The 24,117-nt window shown below is 42.0% G+C and overlaps 2 protein-coding genes across 9 annotated transcripts in view; one reads left to right on the top strand and one right to left on the bottom strand.

Annotated features, from left to right (window-relative positions):
* The first annotated feature begins 1,192 nt into the window (after positions 1–1,192).
* Positions 1,193–24,117, top strand: part of LOC131883739 (pleckstrin homology domain-containing family H member 1-like) — a 59,769-nt gene continuing 36,844 nt past the window's right edge. For 4 of the 7 annotated variants that reach the window (XM_059231290.1, XM_059231284.1, XM_059231282.1 and 1 more), the window contains exons 1-2: positions 2,685–2,812; positions 3,298–4,712. In XM_059231290.1, coding sequence (XP_059087273.1) covers positions 4,074–4,712 — 639 coding nt within the window. In that variant the 5' untranslated portion in view covers positions 2,685–2,812; positions 3,298–4,073. Of the gene's footprint in view, positions 1,210–2,684; positions 2,813–3,297; positions 4,713–24,117 lie in introns of those variants that run through there. The other 3 variants (XM_059231289.1, XM_059231281.1, XM_059231280.1) reach the window with 2 other exon arrangements.
* Positions 15,780–18,325, bottom strand: LOC131883749 (uncharacterized). 2 transcript variants are annotated; one of them, XM_059231301.1, is made up of 4 exons: positions 18,266–18,325; positions 17,127–17,550; positions 16,898–17,053; positions 15,780–16,199 (listed from the first exon to the last, which is right to left on the bottom strand). In XM_059231301.1, the coding sequence occupies exons 2-4, from the start codon at positions 17,475–17,477 to the stop codon at positions 15,882–15,884; spliced, it is 825 nt and encodes a 274-aa protein (XP_059087284.1). In that variant the 5' UTR covers positions 17,478–17,550; positions 18,266–18,325; the 3' UTR covers positions 15,780–15,881. The 2 variants fall into 2 exon arrangements, with proteins under 2 accessions (XP_059087284.1, XP_059087283.1); XM_059231300.1 differs by lacking the exon at positions 18,266–18,325 and having other exon boundaries at positions 17,127–17,734.

Below are 24,117 nucleotides of genomic sequence, written 5' to 3'. Positions count from 1 at the left end.
TATTGCTTTTTTGCGACAAATTTGTCATTTGACTATTGGTAGATTTACAGGTATACATGATGACATTTGTTCCCTACTACGGTGTCTTCTCTATGAAAGTTTTGGGTTAGGCATGTTTTGATTATCTATTTAACATTAATAGTATGATAATGTCTCAAAAACATATACTGTGGATACTATTTGTACAACCAACCATGTGAAGAGGGGCTATACGATAACGCCCGGTATATTAGTAAAGATTCAAACCAAAAGTCACATTCAAAATGCCCAAAGCTTTTTTCCAATGTAAATGGAAGAAGGTAAATTTCTTGATTCTACAATATACACTGGGAAAACAGCTTTTCGCTGTCTTGTAAACGCTCTGTTTCAAGTCAAACAGAGGAGATGCAATATTTCGAAGAAGTAAAACTGTCTAATTTGATAAAATTAAATCTGTTTGGGACTTCCAATTAGTTGTTTGATTTAGGTCTTGAAATCTTACATGAAAGAATCTAAATAATGGGTCCGTGATAAGCAGATCTATTTCAATGGAAAGGGCAGTAGGTTCTACAAAGAATGAGGGTAAACGTTACAATGCTTCAATCATACTTGACCAAGTTCAGCAAAAGTTAGCCCAGTATTCACGATAGAATAGAACAAAAACACATTTACCAAACGGTTCCAGAGTAATTTTTCGTTTAACATGAGGCTCTATTCTGAGACAATCCTGTTCACTCTTGCGAGAAAAAATATCAAATACGATGTTTGCTCTCTTCGTCCAAATAACGATCTTCCTCGTTTAAGAACTCACTCATGAATTCCTCTACATTCTTAAGCAAAATTACCATTAAAAGGGTTCCTTACCTCATCCCGACTACTTTACCAGAGTTTCTTCTATTACAACATTCACCACCTTCCTCCTGAAGTCCTCTTTGTCTCGCGAATCCGGCTTGCTCCTTCCCAATCCCAAATGTCGCTCGTTGAAAGAGGGCCTGGAGGCTGGATTGGGCTTGGGTTTCCGAGCGCGAAGATTCGTGAAAAGCGCGTCGTCGATTCGAGAGTCTCTGAGAATGAGATTGGTAGTTGGTGAACAACGTTCCAAGTGCTCTCGTCTGTGGAACAAATAGGTTCCACTTCGTAGTGGCTTCGGTCCTTTGGGTGTGATTGATCAGGTTAACTTTAAAGTGGTCAGTGATGAATGATCTTTTTCTACAAGTGTGTTACGTAGAGGTAAGAAAAAGTCTTGGCCACATCTTGGCAGTTAGTACCATGATATAACGCTCGAAGAAACAACACTTTGGTCGCAGATTTGGATTCGCAGCTTGGCTCAATCTTGACGTTTGCTTTTCTTCGAAGTTTTACGAGTTGTACAATGACATTGGCAAGTATTCTACGAGCAAAAACTTGGCAGAATGGAGAATGAAATGAAGAAACAAGTAATTATTACCGGGTTTGCACACGGGGGGGTCGATTGGTCATGGCCTAACGCCAAGAATTACTAATTGCAAATTCACCTCATTTGAATTCACTCATATTTTTCCCTTTCATTCCATCACATTGCCGATAAGTGATTATCTAATAAGAGGCGGGACTTAACTGATGATATTGCTATGCTGCTTGCACGCACACATGGGACTTTTTGGCCTTGCCACCATCAGCTCACACCCGTTGCAATTGAGATTCCTACGCAACTTTTTATGCGAAAAGAATCGCTCGCTTGGCTTTGATTTGGGCCGCTTCTAAACAAATATCCCGAAATTGGCTTCAGAAAACTTTGACAAGAAAACAAACATGTGGCTTAAGCGACGTGCACGGCCAACTTATCTGAAATCACTCATTGTCGCTTCGCCTCGTCTGATTATTTTTGAGCCAAACTTAGTCAGCTCTTCAAACAATACGGGATGAAATTAGGACAAACTTGATTGGTTTCCTTTCAAACTTCAGAGTCAAATCATAGAGCACTTTCCTTCCTGCTCTGCAGATCTGACTTATTTCAAATCCTCGAAAAACGTTTCTTGATTTCGGGTCCCACATATTTTGACAACTTTATGACCACACCAGGCCGAATCTAACACCTACACTGCCAAAACGTACGGAAATGAATGCTGGAATGGAGGCACTCCCCCTCCCTCCCACTTTTTTCTCGCTCTCCATCAAAACTTGCTTGAACTGAACATTGCGTGCGGACACGCGACAGGCTGGGTCACTAGTAATTTAACACAAAATCCCACTAAAGTCCAATCTTAATTACCTACGAGGTCAATCGCAAAATGCCTACTAATGCTAAACATATGCAGTTTATGTCATTTGAATCATTTTGAATTATTCCTGTAGCCGTAACTGAAATAGCGGGAGAAAAGCAATGGTACATCAAACATTTGTAAGACGGACGATATATCCGATAGGCATACCTTTACATCTTGGTTTCACAGAGACTTCAATTAACATTTCGGGTCTTTGCCTTTCCGATTTGGTTCAAGCAGTGGCGCCAAAAAATGGACTGATGACGTATCTTGACAACCCTCATTTTGGCTGGACTTGGACAATACCCTGGCATGACTTAATCGTACTGTCCACCACACCAATTTGGACATCCTCAATGAGTGTCGCTCTGAAAATGGCCTGAACTCCAAATGACGTCACTTATCAAATACGCACACCAATGTTAATCGACAACAAAACAAGGGAGTGCATTGCAAAAATTTGCTCAACTCGTCCTAGAGGCCACAGTGCGGCCCACTTTCGTGCAATTCGACAGGATAGAGTGGGAGTTAACTTCACGGTGTGGCCAAGAGTGCGAACTCTCAAGTCCCCCTGTGGTTGGTTGGTCGCTGTGAGTGGTGACTTCATGGCAGAATGAGTGGATGGATGGCGGTGATGATGATGATGATGATGATCATTATCATCATCATCGTCGTCGTCATCGTCATTCGAAGTCGGATTGTTAGAATTTGGCCCATTCCCGACCTAAAACACACAGGACGTAAACGCCTCCTAGTGTGGGGTTATTTGTGATTCTTTGCCACACAAATGTCCCGTAATCAAAGCAGGGTTACAAAAAACCTCTTGTGTGTCCAGTCTCGCTGAATTTTAAACACATGAAAATGGCGAGCAAGCCAACAAGAAAATAGATCAGCTCACGCTTTCGTCACTTAGGGATTCGTTTTCTTTAAAAAAAATCAATAGGTTTGCCCACTTCAATTCAGATCTACGTCTGTGTAGAAATAAGATGAACGAATTCAAATCGAACCGGTGGGATTCTTGAGGTCATCCAATTCTTGACCAACCCACGCATTGACCATTTCACTTTCATTTCAGGGCTGTTATCATTAACATCGTTACAACAACTTGTCCTACAAATTGGGAGAAAACTCCACTGTTTCGCATTCGATTCTCTCGTGTTTTTACACGAAGTGAGTCCAATCCAGCCAGGCGATCTGACTTTTCAGGCTGAAGATTGGAGTGGGTCCAAGATCGTGTGCACTCATTATTGCCTTGTGCAAGTCTCGAGAGCTTGCCCTCGTCTTGGGACGAATCCGTACGTTTTCTCCCGCAATCTGGTACGTCCCGACCTCCCCTCCCAAGACACCTCTCACTGCCATTTTTGTGGGGTTGGGACTGGAAACGGCGACTTCTTGCACCCCGTGCCTACTCAAGTACAACAGCCGGGCGAGCTTCAAACTCTTCGCGACGATTTGTGACAGAAAGGGGAAATATTGAAACGATCCCCCCATTTCTGAACTGATTCTTCCTCCTTCCTCCTTCCCAGCTCTTTCTTCCTCAAAAATACCTTGTCCTTCTTCTCCGCTCCTTCATCCCCCTTTCGGCCAAGCTTGTGTTGTACAATTCTGTGGGGGCCAAGTCTTGAAGAAACGGCACATCTGTTCCACTGCTTCAACCCCCTCCTTATTGGCCTGGTTCGTTTTTGTTCGTACTGATTGCGTGGAACTTCTTCGTGGACTTGTGATTATGAGCATGTGAGGAATGTGATTGTGAGTGACTTTTAGCACTTTGGGATTCCAGGGCATCAATCCGGACAAAAAGCCAAATGTGATCGCCACTTCTCCACAGACGAGGGAATTCATGCATCTAGAATGGCCTCAGGCAAACGAATATCGGCGAGGTATTCCATTCTGTCAGACCCACGATTGTCCCAGTTATTCGAGCTGTCAAACCAATTGGAAGCGTTAGCCGATAGCATTGAAGTCAAACCAGTGACTCCTATACCAAATCCCACTTCCAATATCATGGAGTCGACCCAAGTCGTGAAGAGCAATGGGTCGAAAACTCCGAATGGGAACCAACCATTGCTGTCCCCGAAACCAAATGGAAACTTTGATATTCGTTACCAAAGATTAGTAAGCAGTGTGGACGAGTCAAATCCAGACTTTGGCGGTCAAGGGAGTGATTCTGCAACTCCCGATGAGAATCCTATTAGTTTAAACTCTGCCCCTCCTTCAAGATACTCCATTATGTCCGACATGTCTACGTCGTCCCAAGCTGAGTCAACAACCTTGGGATCCACACCTTCAGGGCACTCACTTCTCTCTGATTCGCTCATTCAAAGTGGAATTGGCGGTGGACTAGACTCTTGGATGTCATATTCAGCCCCCAATGATGTTCATCTTCCGATATCCGACTCTGGTTGGCAAGAACGGTGTGAAGAGTTGGAGTCATCGCTTCAGAAATTTCGTGACCAGGCCCAATCCATCCGGGAACTTCTTAAAGAGAAGGTAAGACCAATTGATCAGTTTTGACCCTTGAGCTAAGGCTTGAAACAAACAAGATTTGTTTTCTCGTGCAAAGCGCAGGACCTCCGCTTTTTTAAATTAATCTTTGATTGCAGTTTTTTGCAAAACCATTTGCCCTAAACAAAAGTTGAGAAGTAATGGCAATTTTTCCCTTTTCTTTTGCTTATTTTTGTGAGCCCTTTCTCGTTCTCATTTCAGAGGTAGTAGAGTGGCACATTTGTTACTTTTTGAAAGAATTGAAACAACAAGGAAAGCGTACTGATCCTAAATTGATAGGCCACTCGAAGTCTTGTCGTTTTTTGATGGCTTCCTATCATGTTTGAAGGACAAGCTAAGCGTGGTAAAAACCTCCTACTGACAAAACTGTACTAAAGGGGGGAACAACAGCGGAACTTCCTTCACATTTCATGAGTAAAGCATGACGAGTGGTCAGTTCGGACAATTGTGAACATGAGAATCCTGAATTGGAACAACTGTCAAGGAACGTGTCACTTTTATTGCAAGTAGTCGTACTTTCACTCTTCTTGACAATTCGATCTCGTTAGGTCTGTTGCAAGGTTATTTTCTGACATTGTCAAAGCACGTGCATGAGGCTATTCCAATTTTTAGTTTGTTTTTCTCTTGGTTTCTTTCCATTGTTTCCGGATTGACTTGGTTTTTTGCAGAGTTGTTTTAAATTCTAAGAACGTGAGGAATTCTCAACAAGAGGTTACATACAATTTCTTTGTATTTTTCAACACCCGCTCCATAAAGATTTCTGTCCGGCCATTCTTAAAAATGAGATGACATGGATTTGCTGCCCCGCATCTCAATTGCTCCAAGGTCTCAATTCTAGCCTCCATCTTGTTTAACAATCTTTTTCTGCATTTGGGCAAGACATGAAAGTGCTTTCTTTTCCCCCGATTTTGCCCTAGATTTGCGTCATTTCACACATTTCAAGTTTTGACAAATGTTTTTCCTTTGGAGTATTTGGAGAAATGGCTGGAGGGTGATCCATAGAATGGTAATGCAACCGAACCATCCCATTCGCACCAAATAGGGTCTGTCTGTTTTTTGATGAAACTTGAGATTTGAAGCCCACCCATGATATCATCCGCAGCCAAGGCTCTCTTAAATCTCTATAATAACCTGGCCTTCAATTTGTTTGCGCGACAATCATGAAGTCAAAGAAACAGTGGAAGATGACAACTATGTATGCCTTTTATACTGTCGTGAAATGTTAACGTAGCAGAAGGGTGGTTAGGCTTTCAAGCCAAATACGCAGGAGTTGCACATGCCAAACTAAAAACAACAACGCTTGCTCGGTTTGGGCAAACAAGGGAGGTTTTTGGGTGTCGTTAAATTTCGTTCGACGGGGGATGAAGAAGGCAAAGAGAGAAATTCAAAATTGCTCTGGCAAGTCAAGGAATGTTAGTTGTTTTTTCCTCTGGCTTTTATGGCGTCATTTATTCCATACGGGAGGGCCAAATATCGTCGTTCTGTTATACGAGCCCAACAAAATTAGGCTTGGAGTTTACTTGAAAATAACTCTTTTGCAGTTTGATTATTGCGTTATCAAAAAGAGATTTGTTTCAAATTCTAAGCTAAATTCAGAAACATATTGGTGACTGGTGCATTGTAATTGGGCGGATTTGTTTCAATTATTCCAACATTTATTTGTGACCTCTCTCTTTACTAAAAAGGAAACATTTTCCGAGAGCTTTGCCTGTTTTCTCTCATTTGCTCTATTTCTAGCTTCAAATAACGAGATTTCTTATACGAACAGCAAACATTACCATGATGAATGACGCAATTAGCTTTTGCAAGGTAAAAATCAAGGCTCAGAAAAAAATGCGTTAAGGGCCAAATGGTTACAAAGAACATCATTCCAAAAGCCTAAGATATTTTTTAGCTGAAAAAAAACTGTGCCCAAACGTCATGCAATAACGTTGAACTAAATGTTTGCATAATTTGGAACCCATAACAAAAACTTGTATAATTTCAAATTCTCTTTACAAATCTTTGAAGCCACCAGCCTTGAAATGGCATATTTTTCAAAGAATAGCTTGGACCTCAGAATTTTTCTTACACAAGATCAGGCAAAAAGAGTTACGATATAGTTGGCGAGGAGCGCTTGTCTTAAATTGTGTCACCGTCAGTGCCAGGCTCTATTGCAGTTTTTTATCAGGGTGACCTGACCTGGGGTAAAACAAGCAACTCTGTTGATATTATTGGCCTGTAATGTTTTTGGATTTTTCTTCTTTTTCGATCTTCATAGAAGCCTCAATTTCTGGGGACTTGATTCAGAAAGAAGTGAAAAAGTGGGATCTTCTGAAATTTGATGAAGATTGAAATAAAAAATACGTTCATCTTGTTTTGTTAAATAATGTAGTTCATAAAAAGAAATAATGTCGGACTTTGAAACACTTTCAAGGATTTAAGACTATTTTTTTTTCAATTAAAAACAGACTTACCCCGTTTGGTATCCTAATTTTTCAATGTTTTCGTTGTGGCAAATTTTCGTTTATCCCAAAAACATAGTCAAAAATATCCCAAATCGTATAAATTTTTTAATGACGACAATCTCAAATTTGTTGTCAAATTCGATTTGCCATCTCCGTATGGATGGGTTCCTGGAACGTTTGAGGAATGTGTATTCATTTATAGAACCCTAAAGTTGATCATTCTCTAAATTGTTAATTCTCTTAGTGTTGAAAGTGCTTGTGCATTTGATTAATCAGAGGGAAAAGTTGTACTCCCAATTCGTTTTCCAATGCAGTCAAAAAGGCAATAAGTGCACCGCATATGAGAATTGCATGGGCTAATTGTATCAAAGAAAAAGTTTTCCCCTTCAGGACTACGTAGTTGACCAAGACCTTCTTATCAAAAGTTTTCTGAAACGCCAGGAGGAATTTTTTCAAGACCTTTGATTTTCATTACCTATTTCCTGGGAGGTCATTGACAGTCTGATCCCATTCAAGTATTTCCAGACCGACGCGTTAATGAAGGACCATCATTGGTAGTCGGAGGAAATGGTCGTCGAGGAAATAAAGTCGAGTGCTGAAAGCGAAGAAATCCAGTCGTCCCAGGTTTTTTGTCCCTCAGTAATGATTTCTCACGTTTACATTGCTCTTCAATGTAATCACGGAAACGAGGCCTCATAACAAAAAATGAACCCAGTAAATTGGACGCAGACGGATGTTTATGACCATGGCTAGCGCTCTTACTTAGGAGAGGGACTAGCTCGAGTTTCCCGCCTAATAAGTATGACTGGAAACTTTTTTCGTGACCCAATCGATCCGTTAGGATTCCAAAAGCTCTGTGGTCATGATGTTGTCTCGACAACATTCGTCCTCAAAGCCCCTTTCATGCCAGCAACGACCACTCTCGAGGATGGTCCAAAGAAACAACTACGAAGGCATTGTTATTTGGTTGGGGTAAGTCCTCGGTCTAGTGTATGTGTGGCAATGGCACTTCCTAAATGAAGCGCCTCGTGGTCGCAAAAGACCTTGGACGTAGAACTACTGATGGTTGTTTCCGACCAACGCTTTGGTGTTGTTCCGTCCTTTCTTTCGCCTTCCTCATAGGAACAAGTACTCTGGCATTCTCTGTTCTGTCCCATGTTCCCTCACGCCTCGTCCGTCTTTCGCCACTTTTGCATGAGAAGAATACATTAAGGGCCGCAAATGGAAAAAAAGTAATTGGATGTTTCGAGGAGGATTCAAGATGTGTCTGTCAAGAACGCGAATTTCACATGAGAAAGGACGGTGGACCCTTTCAATTGCCTTTCTGGGGCCATTGATCTATGTTAAAGTGAAATTCCTTTGGAGCGGAAATGAAAAAAGACCATTTGGAGGCCAATATAGATTTGTCCCAAAAGATAATAAGTGGAAGTCGACGAATTTTCGGCAAAGACAGTATTTGGTTCTTAATGAACCACGATAGACTGACATAACGTTCCACCCTCACGTGATCTAAGTGATGGATCGTCATTTGATTATTTGTGCTAAAAGCAACACCATCTACTTTGTGCTGGGGAGAAGACCTCAATAACGAGGAGAAAAGGAACCAATGGCTCACATTCTCTGTTCCTTTCCCTTCCTTGCAAGCAATTCTGGCAATATGGGCTATTTTTGTTGGTGCCTTTGTTGCAAAGTGATTTATATGCATTGATTGTTTTCATTAAATGTATGCAATGCATCTACGTATGTGCCTAAAGATGATCCCGGACAGATAGGGAACTCAAGAAACTAAAGTGCGAGCAGAAAACCGTGGCCGAATGTTTTTAGTGAATGCGTGGGTCCTGAGTAACAGGGTGTCTGTCACTCTCCCGTCAGAAACCTATCTCGAGAGTTGTTTATCTAGGGGAATGGGTCGCAAGTTGGTTCCACTAGGCGACACGTGATTCACCAAGAAGATACATTCCTTTAACAAACATCAATATTTGTTTACCTCTGGGTCAGGGTAAGGGCTTAAGATGAAGGAGTTGGAAGCAAGAGTTGCTCGATCCCATGATGGATCACTATTGTTGACAAATCTGCCATTGGGGATCATTAATGCAGAAACATGGCACACGTGGCCCAACTCTGGAATCTATACAAACTTCATGGTTAAGCCTCTACGATTACTCTTGCTATCGATTGAAAGCAGACTAAACCTCTGTGGTCTTTCCGGCAAGACAGGAACACAATTTAGTTGACCTTGTTTTTTTTTTGGAACCTCTAGTTTCGTTTGGGAAATGGTCCAATTATTTCAAGAGAAGTGCGAGCCAAGTCCACTTAAAAATCGGTCCTTGAAGTGACCAACTAGCTTCTTGGAAGTAAGCAGAGACCAGTGGCCTTCGTCGTTGTTTTCGAATAACAGATCACAATCAGCAATGAATGGCGTCAGAGAGAAATTGAAGTGCCCATAAAATCTGATCAGGGCTTCCTGAGCCTTTTCCCCTCACTTGCTTCTTCTATAGACCCTATTTGTGGAACTTGGTGGTTACTGATCCTTAGCAAGGAATTTTCTCGTTCCTAAAATCGCCAATTTTGGTCCGAGGAACGAATTGAGGAGGATGAGAGGGGAAGGAAGACCTCCTTCACTACTAAAACTCTTTCTCGGAAAAGACCCCACGGATCGTGATTGGAGCCAACGAAAACCTATATCCATGAATTTGAGGCTGCAGATGTCCCCTTTATCGAAGGATAGAAAGAAAGCTCCAAACCTCTTGAATAACCAAATATGCCTTCATGCTCCTTGGTTATTGAGAAAACACCAACCTTATTTAGCGTACGTTTTTCTTTGTGCCTTTGACCCTCTGAAGAAAATTATTTCCACAGGGGGATTGGTTGGCTGCAATCGAGTCAGAGGCTGAAAGAGGACCTCTCTTCGTTCCACCTCGAGTGAGATGTGATGTCTGAATGTTTTTGCCTTCTCTTGACACTCATCTTGGCGATCTTGAGTGCCCACAGCTGCCTCTCATTCGGATAGCTAGTTCTAATTGGATTCGACGCAATTTGCCATTCCTTTCCTGCATCACAGGTCCAACATACCGTACTACACAAATTGAGTGGGTGCCGTTTACAGATTACAGTACTGCTGCTCACTGAAAGGGCCTTGAATCAAGTACTGTCGAAACCACATTAGCCATGGTCCTCTTCGTCGGTTCCGTGGAGAATCTTGGAAGCTCCATGGATTTTCTACTTCCCTTCATTTATCACAGCTTACTCACATTGACTCATGATCGTAAACGGTGACGAAGGACTGGGATGATGTGTTTTCCTAGAAGGTTTATTTCTTTCCCCCCGCCAATTGAGGCTCCCTGAATGTATTTTTTTCGTCGAAATGTCTTCGACCCCACTGTTAAAGGGATATTTTTAGCTTAGCTGGAGAGCGGAATCAAGCCCGAGTTTAATCTCAATCTTATTGGAGTGGCAGCCTCTGATGGATTTTTCCGTGTTTCTTTTGTAACCTCGTTGGTAGTTTTTGTAACATCTGTTGTTTGGAAACTTACAACAACCCGATCCTATCGTTATAGTCTCAATTTTTCTATGGTGCCCTTTCCGCTTTTTTCGTCTGGTCGTCTTTTGAACTCGGATAGGCTCGAAAAAGCGATGACGAAAAGAATCTGGAACGTTGGATGCCTTGGTGCCACGTTCAGCAAAAGGATAAAGTGTGTTGGTGTGATAAATGGTCCACGTTCCATGAGACACAGCAATCCATTTACCTTGACTAATAGTTTGTTGAGCTACGAATCGAGAACGGCGCCCCTTTGGCCAATATTCCAATCAATAGACAGAGCTAACCTTTTTTGGCCTTCTCTTGTGAAGTCCTGTTGAGGTCCATAACATGGTCTAGCTCGACATATTGGATTACAGGCGGCCAGACTTGATGTGTTCAGGTTATTTTCATTACCCTTTAGGCCCCTAGTGATTAATAGGAGTGAGTGCTGGAGGTAAACCCAACCTTGAGACTATTATGTAAGTTGATGCTTTTGTACTTGAATCGATAGAGACGCCTCGAGGAGGCGAATGAAGGGGTTCCTATCAAATATACAGCACTCATTACGGAAGAGCGGAAAAGCGAGCCAGGCTTCAGGGACAAAACAACGAAGAACACACACACACACAAAATATTTGTATTTTACCTCGTTTTTGTAAATCTTGAGCACCTACGGGTCCAAGACGATACGGATCTACAATGCTTGTTTCCTCATGCGTTGCCTGATTTGTTAGAATAGAGTCAGCTGAGCTTGGCTAGAATCTTGTGTGAAGTTGAAAAGATCAAAGAAAGTGAAATGCCCTCTTTTTGTTTTATTTGCTCGTCTCATTGCCCCTGGAAATTTTATGGAGTGAATTCTAGCATTTTTTCATGCCTTCACATCGTCGTTCCTCGACCCCTTTGCTTTGATCAGCGATGCCGAATGCGAACTAAAGCCAATCTTGCTTTGAAGAGGGTTACCTTTCTTGCTGAAGCTCTGCATTTATCTTCTTTCAAAAATATTCGACAATGCTCACAAAAGCTGGTCTTTGCCATATAACAGTCATAACAGCCCATTTCCTTGAAGGAAACAGACAATTCAGGAACCCTGATTTTTATCCTGCCGATGTGTGCAAGCTCAATTTACCGAGGTGTTTATGGAGGAAAGTGCGAATCCTGGCCTACAGAGTCGGTCATATTATGAGGTGCTTTATTTCCAGACTCGTTGGAAATTAGGGCTTGCTCTCTCACCAAAATGCCTTTGGGCATGCCATAAGAATGGTCACCACTAAATATTGCATGTTAGTACGTCGAATTCTCTTCATGCCTATCTTTAGATGGGTCGATGTGATTGTTCACTAATGTGTATTTTTCGTCGCAATTGAGACGGCAATTCATTCCGGCCGCTGTTTTTGCATCGAACTTAGTCCTGCTGACATCTTTCTGTGCTTCTGAGACAATTTTTGCTCACATTGAACCTGGCTAATAAAGTTATGGTCATGACTAGCATAGATTTGGGTTTGGAAGTTGTCTGGGAGTGCTTTGAGACAAAGCTGAAACATTTGTGGTCGAATACTTAATACTCATTCCAGTTCAGAGGTGAAGAACTGGAGTGCCAAGCGTCTGATAGATGTTGTTCCTAGGAAGAATACGACGTAGTTGCTTGGGATGCATTTATATTTCAAAGCTTTCCTGTTTGTGAGACTCGAGATCAAGCGACCACTTAAGGTAGCAATGCGCTATACTACTATACGCAAAATATACCCACCTAGCGTTGGTTGATGTTGGAGCTCTTTGACTGGATAGCATTCTGCACAAACCGTTCCTCTGCAGTGTTGTTCTCAATGAGTCAGAGAGGGAATGTGGGTGAAAAGTTGACTTTCTTGCTTGATGTGTGCACATGATAAAAGGGGACCTAAAAGACAGCTATCTATTATGCATGGAACTCACTCTCGTTCTCAACGTGGATCCCACCTTCATGACGACAATGGAACTTGTGCCTACCAAGACGAGGAACGCTCAGGGAGGTGTGAAAGAAAACGAGAAGACTAGCTAGCAAGCAGTTCCTTCTTCCCATTGAGTACTATGCTGTGTATCCAGTTCATGCTTAGTGTACCAACAATTTGAAAGTGTCCATATAGCGCAAAACGAAAGTGTGGGAGAGACATGTACACTCACTTATTCTCCGTTTCTTACACAGTCTGAGTCCATGAAGTTGGATTTCTCGATTTTTTTTTGTCGCTGATGAAAGTCTGAATTACATTTATAGAGTTAGTTGGAAAGTAATTGAATCAAACAGGCGGAACAAATATTCAATGGCAATTCCTTTGTAAGGTTGTAGACACGTGAAAAACTAATCCAATCTGAAGCATTAACAGATACTTCCCACCAGTATTGGAAATTAGGTATTCTTGGGGGAAGTCTCGATTTGTATAATACAAAACATCCGCTTCACTTTCTTCACACGCCAAGTCGCTTTGTACAGGTTTTTTCTTAAATCATTCACCAGTAATCGCAAAATGAAAACCAAGGAACGGCTTTTTATTGAGTCAGAGATTAATGTGAAGAACAATCTTGTTTTTTCTAGAGAGTTCTCAAAACTTAGTCACTGCATTAATGCAAATGCAATGATCCTCCCGTTAACAATAAGAATGATGAAAACTACACGAAAATCCTATCGACCACATCACAAAATATGAACCAAGAAGTAGATACGGGGATTAAACTTCTTTGTCGATGGTTGCATTTAAGAAAATGCATGCCATTGAAGTTAATAAAGTTCGAAAGGTTATGAAAAAGCGACAGACGTTATGCAAGTTTAGTTTCTAACAAGAGGAAAAAGTAATTGTACAATACTGTATAAAAGTGTTAAAAGATCAGGTTTGCCCGTCATAGGATATTCAGACTGTACTCGCTTTACCCACCCGAAGCGCAAAGTCATGCAGGAAGTGAAAGCAGGGGTGTAAAAAAGTCGAATTATCCTGTCACGACCATCTCTTGGCCTGTCTTCTTCTCCTCTGTCATGGTGAAACCTCCTTTAGCACGAAAATCTGAGAGAAAGAGAGCCTTTAAAAATCATTCCAGCTTGCTTTCTTTCCTTCTGTTTGCTTTTGCTTTTATTTTGCAAAAGTGTCCAATTTGTGGAAGCATTAACCATCTAAGTAGTTCAATGAGCCACTTTCAAGAGATTATTGGCTATTTAGATCCCTCTCTCTCTCTCTCCCCAGTTCTCGCCCTCTGCAATTGAATTGCACTTTTATGGAGTGATTTTTCAACTAAAATAGAAGTTTCCTCATTCCAACGTTTGAGAAGCTGCAATTGCGAGGCCAATTCATTCAATGAAGCGAGTGGATTGGCACTCACTCGCCTTAACAGATTTTCCTACATTGGAATGGAAATGGATCCAATGAGGACAATGGCCTTGGGAACATGCGAAATTGGCAACCCAACTAGGATCCATTTCCTCGTTCCACCAATAGAACTTTGTCAAATCATCCACGTTCATCTGAGCATGTAGATAGCATTCCGTTTTGGCACTAACCGCTAATTAATTACCACAGAAACTGTGTTCAACCCAGAAAGAAAGGGCTCTTTAATAGCCACTCTCTGCGCTTTGCTCTGGTGCAATGAGACGAGATAACTACAAATTGGGCCCGAGGCAATTAGTGAGGAAATGGAATGTAGGGTACCAGGGTCTTTCCTTCGTCTTGGCAGTCTTTTAGCATGATTGTCATTATCATCAAACGACTGCCAAGGACTAGTTTCAGCGCAGTCATTATTCATTAAACTTGGGCATATTTCCATTTTCCAATCAACCTAGTTTGAACTCTAGAAAATGATCTGGAACTGCATTGGTTTTGTTGTAGATCGGATAGTGCTTCACACATTCGAAAAGTTGCAATTGGTGGTCAAGAAATAAGCAATCTGAACAAATTCGTTTCTGTTTCCGCCCTTCTTTTCCGGTTTGCTTGTGGTTAGACAATGTACGCACGAGTATAAATGTTGAAGTCAGCCTTTGTTGATGCCACCAGGTCTGTTCGGATCGACAGCCCGAAAGGATGGCACGGCTAGTTTGCAGTGAAGAGGACTCCTTTTCTGGAAGTGACATTTTTCCAATCTGGTAACCCACAATTTTGTCTCCCTCCCTTCCCTATCCCATTACCTCGGACCCTTTCCTCGGGGCAGAGGCCACAAACCACCGAGTTTTCAAGCAGGAAAAGACAACACAACATTGAGAGAGGGGAGAGAACTCTCACCTTTAAGGGGAATAAAGTTTCTTGGGAGAAAGAGAGATGTGTGTGGGCCACACGGCTGGAAGGTCCAGCCTGCAAGCGGGCCTAACGAAGCACCCGTTGAAAAGATGGGACCAAATGTTACTGTGACGGATATATGAACTACCCACGAATCTCATGCCGACATGGCTCCAATTAGGTCAAATGAAACTCGGACTTAAAGGACTAGATTGTTGTTATCAAGCAATGGAATGGAATTGTTCAGATTAACACTGCGTCATTTCAAGTCAGTCGCGTCAGCTGTGCGGTGAAGCCCAGTCGATGGAACAATGGCCTCACTTGTTCTTTCCATTTCCCCTAGAGGAACATTTTGAGATGGCAGTTATCTACAAATGAGTACAAGCAGTTCCCCATGTCCTGATAAGATCGCATTTGTCGCCTTCTTATCATGCGTACTTATCAATGGCACAGCAATTTTCCTCACACCCTCATGTTGACAAAACGGGACCCGAGCTAGTCGTTTGAGAAAGCTAAACTGGTTACTCACTTGATTTGATCACCAGCCATGGCATTATTTCTCGTTGTTCGATCGATATATGTTTTGCCACCAACCTAAACTAGAATAGTGGGTACGATAAAGCATACGAAGTGTGGTTGAGTTTTTTTTTCATCCGAATGATTTGATCAGAAATTTGTCCTTCCATACTACGAGAACACTGGAAGTTCTCCGTCCTCTTCATGGTGTTGGCTTGACCGAAGTTTTTTGAGGGGAGCAAAAAGTTACCAAAGAACCTACTTGCACAATTTGTGCTTTGTCAGGTCCAGAAATCGGCCACAATATGATGTCGGAAGCGACCAAATGGGGAACAAGTGCTGTGTGAAGGCGAATTTATTTCATGATAATATCAAGTGTATTTACTCACAAAGTATTGGCAACTTTTATTACTTGGACAATAAGCAACCAAACTAGGGGACATCAGGCATCCTTGGGATATTTTTTTCTTAGCCAAGGTTTCATGATATACTTGAATTCTTGTTCGCTAAAGCCAGTGAAGAAAATACTAGTGGATGGATTGAGAAGTCGGAAATCCGGTGCATGGTCGGAGCTTAACTTGATTTCCGATTGAGCCACATATGGAACCCCCTCCACCACGTGGGTGACTAAGTTGCCTGAAGATGTCAAGAGCCCTTGTTGATCCACATCCCCTTCTTGTTCGTTGATTCCCGAGTAACTATCACATATTAGGGCATAGTGTGGCTCCAAAAGCCAAGATTCGAAATCTGATCCGTACATCTGTAAGATAAGAAATGAAAAGAAGAAATGTTTCAACAGCCAATGGATATTAGGTTCTAAAGAAAGATTGTTAGGATGAAAACGATGTAACGGAATATTTGAAAGGGAGTTTTTTTTTTATCAGAACAGAAACGACATGCTTGCTAGTACAACTAGACAGCGGTCGGGGTTTGACATTGTCGTTCGATATGGTGTCAGTTTCCAGGTGAGGCTATCAGAAAATGTGCTGAAAATACATGAGAGGGAAAATTGAGGGGTTTTGAGGAAATGAGTTTTCTCTCAGCTCTGGCAATCCTCCTGTTCGTCGATCCTCCTTCTCCTCCTTTTCCCTTACTCCATCCCCAAATCTACGCTTTATCTCTACTGGAGAAGTAAGAGCTAAAGGAAGACAAGGAGGAGGAGAAGGAGGAGGAGAAAGAGGAAGAACAACCAGAACCCCCTCCATGTAGTCATTTTCCTCTTCATTCTATTTTGTTTCCAAAGATAGATAGAGATAAAAGCACTCTTGAGCTTCATTCCTCTCAAGGGATGGACCAAGTCTTGGGTTTTAATGATTTCGAAAGAGACTGCGTTGGTCTGGCATCCTGTGATATTCAGTACGCAGATCAGTTCTCGGGAACAAGAAATGCCTCGAGATGGGGAGGAGGGGAGAATTATTGTTATAGAATAATAATCCGGATTAATCAAATGATAATTACCATTTCTATCCAAAGATAGGGAGCTTTCAACTTTTTATCCCATCCAATTATGACACAGATCAGGGTGGGATTTCCTTCGTTTTCACGGTAGACATCAGGAAACCCCTCATGAAGGCTAGAGGATATTTGGACCAGCTGTCCCACTTTGTACATTATCTAATGAAGGCAATTACAAGACCTCAAAGATTATCTTGGTTAGTGGAATTGGAATGACCAGTAATCTATCTACCTTTGAAGTTCTAATTCGCCTTGGAACTTTTGACATGGTGAAGTATTCACTTTGGTTGAGCCCCATTGGTTGATCAGAAAGTTGTATTGTGACCTCACCATTGTCATGGTCATCGTAGTCTTCATCCTGAATCCAATCACTATCTCCGGGTGGAAGAACCTCGTCAAGCCATTCGTGGAAATCCAAGTATGTGTCATACCACGGCTGGATCTGATCGACCCATTTGCCTAACCCAATGGCCTCCAAATCCGTTGGAACCCAGCCATGGATTTCATCGGTTAATTCTTCGTATAATTCGGAGAGAGAGAGACAAAAAATCACTAGCAACAAGATTTTACGCCACAACGGCATACTCTCACTCGAGACATCAGGTGTGGGTGTTGACTTGAAAGGTCTCTCTGATTTAAACAATGTTATGCAACCACTACGGAGGCCAGGCCATGAAAAGATAACAATTCATGCCCAAAACTGATATGCTTTAAGGCCCAGGACTGCCTCGAACCTCAATGTTGGTTGCCCGTCAGCTTTTATCACTCACTTTTTGTTGGAAATCTGGGTATGCTGAATGTGCAAATAGAAGACTGATTTGTTATCAAAATGTGCTTGGATCTCTTAGAGTTGGATATCAGCTGATTCCACACATGTTCTCTTGAGATGATGATGACACGTCTCGATTTGTTGGTGAAACAGTGAGTCAAAAGTTCTAGCAAGGGTGTACTTCGGTAATAGCAGAACAGACAGAACGAAAGAAGATTCAAGGATGGCTACGAATTGTAGGCTGTATATTTCTAACGTTCTGCTCTTTTTGTAATGGTTTCAAAAAATGTTTGAAAAGATCCAGAAATGGGCAAGAATTGTGTTGTGAATGGATCAAGTGTTTTTGTGAAGGTTTTTCTCTCCAAATGCGTTTCGGTTTTCCATACAAAAGAGATCCCATTCAATTATCCCAAACAAAGAGTGCCAATAAAGTAAATTGAATGTGTAAAAGGAGAGCGAATTTTTCCTCCAATGGGATTCCTTCCAACGCACCCTTTGGCCTTTCTTTCTGTTCAATGGACGGGTGGATGAGCTTTTTATAGTAAAAACCACTCGAACTCTGAACGAATCTTATGCGGATGAATCCTCCAATGTGTACATACGGTATACCAGAAAAGCATGATTTGGTTCTGTCTTTGATATTCACTTTTCACCACGCTTTCCCTACGTCTTGCACAAACAAACTGTTTGTACTAAAACTTGTTCCCTTCATTTCAGGTAAGCTCGATATAATGTCTCCCGGGGGTGGATCAATACGCAATTACAAAGGGTGGTCTTTTGTTAATCGGTGGTAAATGGGATTTCGTGCTTTTGATGGTCAAGTTTTCGTGCTCAGGTGGAGCCAGATTGAGGTCCCTGGAGACCGTGTAGCCTTCGTCGGAAGTGGGTAAAAGTCTTGAACTACAAAACGTGACTTGAAAGCCAAGATTTCAACTTCTGGCCAATGAAAGAGAACTTTTTCGACGAATCATAAATGGCAACAGGTCTCCAGGGGAAGATGAGAATTGAAAAGGCTCTCATTTGCGTCGGTTCTTTCTTCCTTCCTTTTGAGTGAGAACGAAGGGAACTCAAGAAAGTCATTCCATGTAGGATATTAAAATATGACGACGGACGGACTTTTTTTTGCAAATGATCGTTACAACAAAGGCTGTTGGAAAAGGCTTGTTAACATGACTGGAGCCAAAAGCGTACCAAGAAGACCTGGAAAAGTTTTCCAATTTGTATTTCGCCTCAACATTTACTACTGCCAAATTTAGGTACGGACTGCCAGTCAACGTGAAAGTGGAGAGTCCGTCTTTTCTTTCCTCCAATTTTTATGGTTTGACGTTGAGGATGAAGAAATTCGTGTACTACGAGTACTCTTCATTCTTGTCAAGTCGTAATGAGAAATCATGCTTTGAATCTAGAACGAATGTTCAAACCTGGCTCGTTAAGTGACGAGTGACTCCATGAATGTGGCATTAGTGCTCAACCTGTAAGCTAAGCGGATGATTACACTTTCCGGATAATCACTTGCAGTCTCAAACACATGCACACACTCATACATATGGTTGTTTGCTCAAACATGACTTCAACCCGCGACACTCAAGAACCTGGCAACACGAATGCTTGTACACAATTATTGACATTCCTTGATACGTGTTCCCACAAGGTAAAAGTAGGCTACTGACATTTGAGAGGTACCTCAAGCGTTACAAAAAGCTTCCCAAGGTCAGAGCCCCGGGGTTAGCTCGATATTTATCTAAAACTCTAACCCGAGCTTTTTCGGTAGATATGGAGCCAATATTAGCAAATTGTAGACCTATGGACCGTTACCTGGACCACGGAGGGGCAACAAACTCAATTTGAGGAAGCTTGTTTGGAAATCAATCAAATATCTTGCAATCTATCCAATATCCTTTGAATGAATGCCTCTGGAAATATCGGCCAATCGACCAAAATCGAAACATGGAATCTGCGAGCTGTTTCATCCAAAAATCCTTTGTTGCCAATTTCTGGGCCGTCTAGTGCCCTTCTCCTCCTTTCCATGTCCGAAATGCATTTCCAGGACGTCAACCTCTTTCTTGTGAAGGGAGAAAGGAACTTCTTCACAAACAAAAGAGGCCAAAATCAGCCAGATGCACTAATGAGCCATGGTGTTTTAGTTCGTGTTCCATCGAACGAATGCGGGTGAGTACTGTAGTTGGAAAGCGAGGAAAGTGTTGATTTTTCGCGTTGGGTGGGTCCAACTGGAGCATTGGAAATGTCGGAGCAAGTCAAGCGGAACATGGTGTGTTCCCATTTTAATGGGAACGAACAGTGAGTAATGCTTTGTTCCCAAAGAGAAGAGCCAAGTGTGCATCATCAAATGCAGTTCCAATCACCAACACATATCTTGACAGGCGAGATGGCTATTCCTCTTCGCCTTCTCTTCCTTTCTCTGGAGCTTCATGTATTGCATGTACGGTATGCAGCTTTTTGTCCCGATTTTCCAATGAGATTTCCAGATTGAAAGCTCGATCTTTGCTCGCCCATATCTAGCAAAGACGAAATTGGAGAACCCTACAGGGTGTTTGAGCAAAAATGTCCGTTTTCGTGCTTTTGGCCTATCTTTTGCTCTACATAGCAAAATAACGGTGAGCAATGAGACAAAGACAGTTTAACACAACTCGGAAAAGGTTGACAAAGACAGTTTTATTATAGTTTGCACCTAACCTCTAAAGCTGATTTTCTCGATTTGGCGCTTGAAGTAAACACTCTTCTTTTTGATGTCCTCCTCAAGTCAGCCAAAAGACAATTTTGTGCGGGAGGCCATATTTATTTGGAATATCATTCAACCTCTCGAGGGCGCCCTCTAAAAAAAAGATCAAATGACTGGAAATGATAGGTGGGATAATGTTAATTCCAAGAGTCTTAGTCAGCCTCTTCTTCCTATCATACCCGTTGAACAATCTCAACACTCGAGATGTTTTCTGATGCTCTTGGTGCATTTTCAATGTTGAACTAACTACAGTGCGAATTTCGTTTTGATCTCTTGTGCGATGTGGCCGCATTTAGTCATATTTTTTATGGAGTACTTGTTTGCAAGAAGAGCCGTACCAAGACTCTTGGAATCAATCGGCAGCACCCCATGTATCCTCAGTCATTCCAATTTCTTTTCAGGGCGCCATCGTTATAAATCATACGCACGAAAATGAATATTTTTGCTCAAACACCCTGTAAACCGTAAGCTTCTTGTATTCACCGAATGCCTCGAGTAATTTTGCAACCTTATCATTCACCTCCCACTCATCAGAGCAACTCGAAAATGTCTGAAAAGAGCAGGAAGATCTAGCTTAGATTAACCTTTTGAGTGCCTTGATAATCTTGTCAAAGGACTGAAGGTCACTTCCAGAGAGTTGAAGAGAAGCACCCAAAAGTGTGATCTTACAAGGCCCTTTTGAAGTGAAACATTGCTAAATGAAAATATCGAATTTGTGACGAAAGGGAGGGACCAAATGATCCCATTGGACCTCCAATCCTTTTAGACCACGCCAGTGGTCCCAATCATTTTTGGATTTAGCTAAATCTTCTTGTTATGTCCCTTAAATTGGAAACGGCAAAGGCGATTTGGCCAAGGCTCAGTGGAGCTCAGAGTAGAGATGAAACAGAGTCTGAGTTGTGAGAGTGGATAGGGACTTCATCAATCTTGATTGGATCCCGTGTTCCTCCGAAACCTTTGGAACATCATTATTGCACATATTTATCAAAGCCTTCCCACCATTGAAGGTCTTCTTAGTGGCAAAGGTTGGATGCCTCAACGCATCAAGTTTTATTTTGAAGCTAAAAGTTTCCTCCAACCACTTGATGGCTGCCTTCCTACCGTTTTGTGGAGAAAAGCGTCAGCAACAAACTGGCTCGGTCATAATCCGTCCAATTTTTAGGGAACGATATAATCCCTTTTGAAATTTCACCAAGTGGTTCGTAAAAGCAAATTGAAGTCGACTCTGAACCATTCATCCATCCCTTATAGAAGGGATGCTTCCATGCTTCCTCAAAATACCCCCCCCCCCCCCCCTCCTCCTCTCTCCTTCAATCTTCCCAAAAAAGTCAACCCTTCGAAACTCAAGGGACTTGAAGCATGGATGTTCCATCTATGCTTCAAAGTTAAGGATGGTTTGGTCTACCATTATTTTGCTTCAACACTTTTTCCCGTCGTTCCAGTTACTTCAACGTACTGTTTATTTTCACAATGTAATCACTTTGGTAAGAAACAATGGGTTAAATAGGAGTGTCAAAACTGTTCCATTGTAACAATATAACGCTTACGTCTGGAAACATGGTGTTCGCTGAAATGTATTTGGGTTCAAGGAATACTACGTTATGAGTTAGTTCCAGTCCCACTCAGCGCTTATCCGGTCCAATCCACAGACTTTGTAGATCCAGGAAGGAAGAGCGATTTTTCACTTTCACTTGGAACCACCCTCTCCTCTTTTCCGTCACTCCTCTGGTATCCTGGTACGATAAACTGATGTTCCACGTGGTGGTTTTATGAACGTTTCCTTCTTGAGGGAGGGAGGGTAATTTCATCTTGGGCTATGTGTATATATATATATAGTATATGAGGCAAGACAAGCTCGATCCTTTGGGGGTGGGACAAAGGAAGACCGTGAAGACAAGAAGGCTCGTAAATCCTGGTTTGAGGGTAAGGAACGAAAAACCATTCTAAAGTCTGTTCCGGTTCCCACGGGACAGATCAACCACTTAGAATGATTGGCTTCAAACCCAACCATATGGAGTGATAATGATCAAGACATGCCTGCCAAGATAAGAGAAACAAATTGGAAAATGGAATCATGTCTGTGAATATTTCTCCCCCATCTGTTTGAGAATGCGTAGTTTCGCATGTTGGGGAAGGGAAAACGATGTGGAAAAAAGAAATGAGACCGTAATTTCAAATTCATTTGGCTTATCTTTTGATTTACTTTTTGCTTCATTTTTATCATTTAGGGTCGAAAAAATCTGGGGAGGAGGAGGAAGTTCTATGAACTTTTTAATACCAAAATGGATTGTTCAGAGCAATGAGGAAGGGGGCTTGGGAATTTATGGGATCCATTTTTGCTACTGTCGTTCCCTCATTCCTTTACGGTTATTGTTGGGCCAGGTTGGAACAAGTGGTTTATCTCTTTTTGGCCACAAAAAAAATAAGTATGAAAGACACGAAGAAAGAACATAGATTATGAGGAACGCTTAGCTTTCCATTAGGAGATTTCTTTCCTTGCTTTCTTTGCACTCACTTTGAGGGGGCTGGAGAGGTTTCAGCTTTCGTTTAAAGGGGGCGCTAGTAACCGAATCCTCTTGGGAGCCAAAAGGAACGAACAAAGAGACACCTAGAGGACTAATTCAAAACCAAACTTTTTTTTTGCTTTTGGTCGGAAGGGCCTTAAACCACCCTTGAGGTATTTGGAATTAATGTCTTAGAGCAAGAACCCCCCCNNNTCCCCCCCAAGAGGTTTTTTGAATGCATTAACATATACATAGGTTATCTCTGTACAAACCTATCGTAAGATACAGATGTAATGTTGACGTCTCAGGATGCAAGTTTGAACTGAAAGTTTTCCCTTTCATTTCCGTTGATTGTTTCCACCGTCGGAATGAAGATTGCGCTGTGAGCCAGTCAATGTATAAATTAGATATGGGCGAGTCCTTTGATATTCCTGCATTTTACCAGACTCGAGTCTGGACTTGCTCCAGCACTAAATTAATGTTCTGTTCCTCATCCTTCAAAAAACTGGTTCATACCTACTACCCAGAGTCGCTTTTGTTTGGCTAGACTTGGGTGGCACTGATTTGGATGGGTCGAGGAATATCTTACAACGAAAAGTCGAATCAAATTCAACTTGTCCCTTCTTTGGGACACCCATCACCAGATGGCAGGTCGAGCGAGAGAGCTGCCATCGGACTCCGTAACAAACATTTTTTTTTCAAAATACATCAAGCTCATGATATACGAGTATCTTTTTGTGGGGGGGAAGGTTTGCATGATCTGGGTAGAACGGAGCGTTATTTTTCTTACCTGAGAACAAAGAGCCTCTTCCTAATTGTTTCAAAGGCTTTCATGCATACGCAACGAGGACAAACCCCCGCTTAATTGCCCCTATCAGGTTAATTGCCAGAAACCTGTCAAAAAAGTTATGAAGGATCGTTTGGAGCTGGTGATCAAGTCGTAAACTATCGCCCTTCCTCCAAAAGAAAACCATAGAACTTTTCATACCGTTCGTGCTGTACATACAATCAGAAAATGAGAAGGGGTAGCCCGATTTGGCTTCTCTTGATTGACGTGAGGCTGAATTTTGCCATGGAAGATGCCCCCCTCCCCAAGTATAAAGGCCCTCCTATAGATATAGGCATGCTAGCTCGAAGTTTTCTTTTCAGGCCATCCTTCAGGGTATATCCATCATCCATCTTGGAAGGTCTTTGAAAAGTTTCTTGTCCT

The sequence above is a fragment of the Tigriopus californicus genome, chromosome 7 (genome assembly GCF_007210705.1).
Source record: "Tigriopus californicus strain San Diego chromosome 7, Tcal_SD_v2.1, whole genome shotgun sequence".
NCBI classification, from domain to species: domain Eukaryota; kingdom Metazoa; phylum Arthropoda; class Copepoda; order Harpacticoida; family Harpacticidae; genus Tigriopus; species Tigriopus californicus.
Note: the sequence above shows the minus strand (reverse complement) of the source record. Positions and strands in the feature narration are given on the sequence as shown.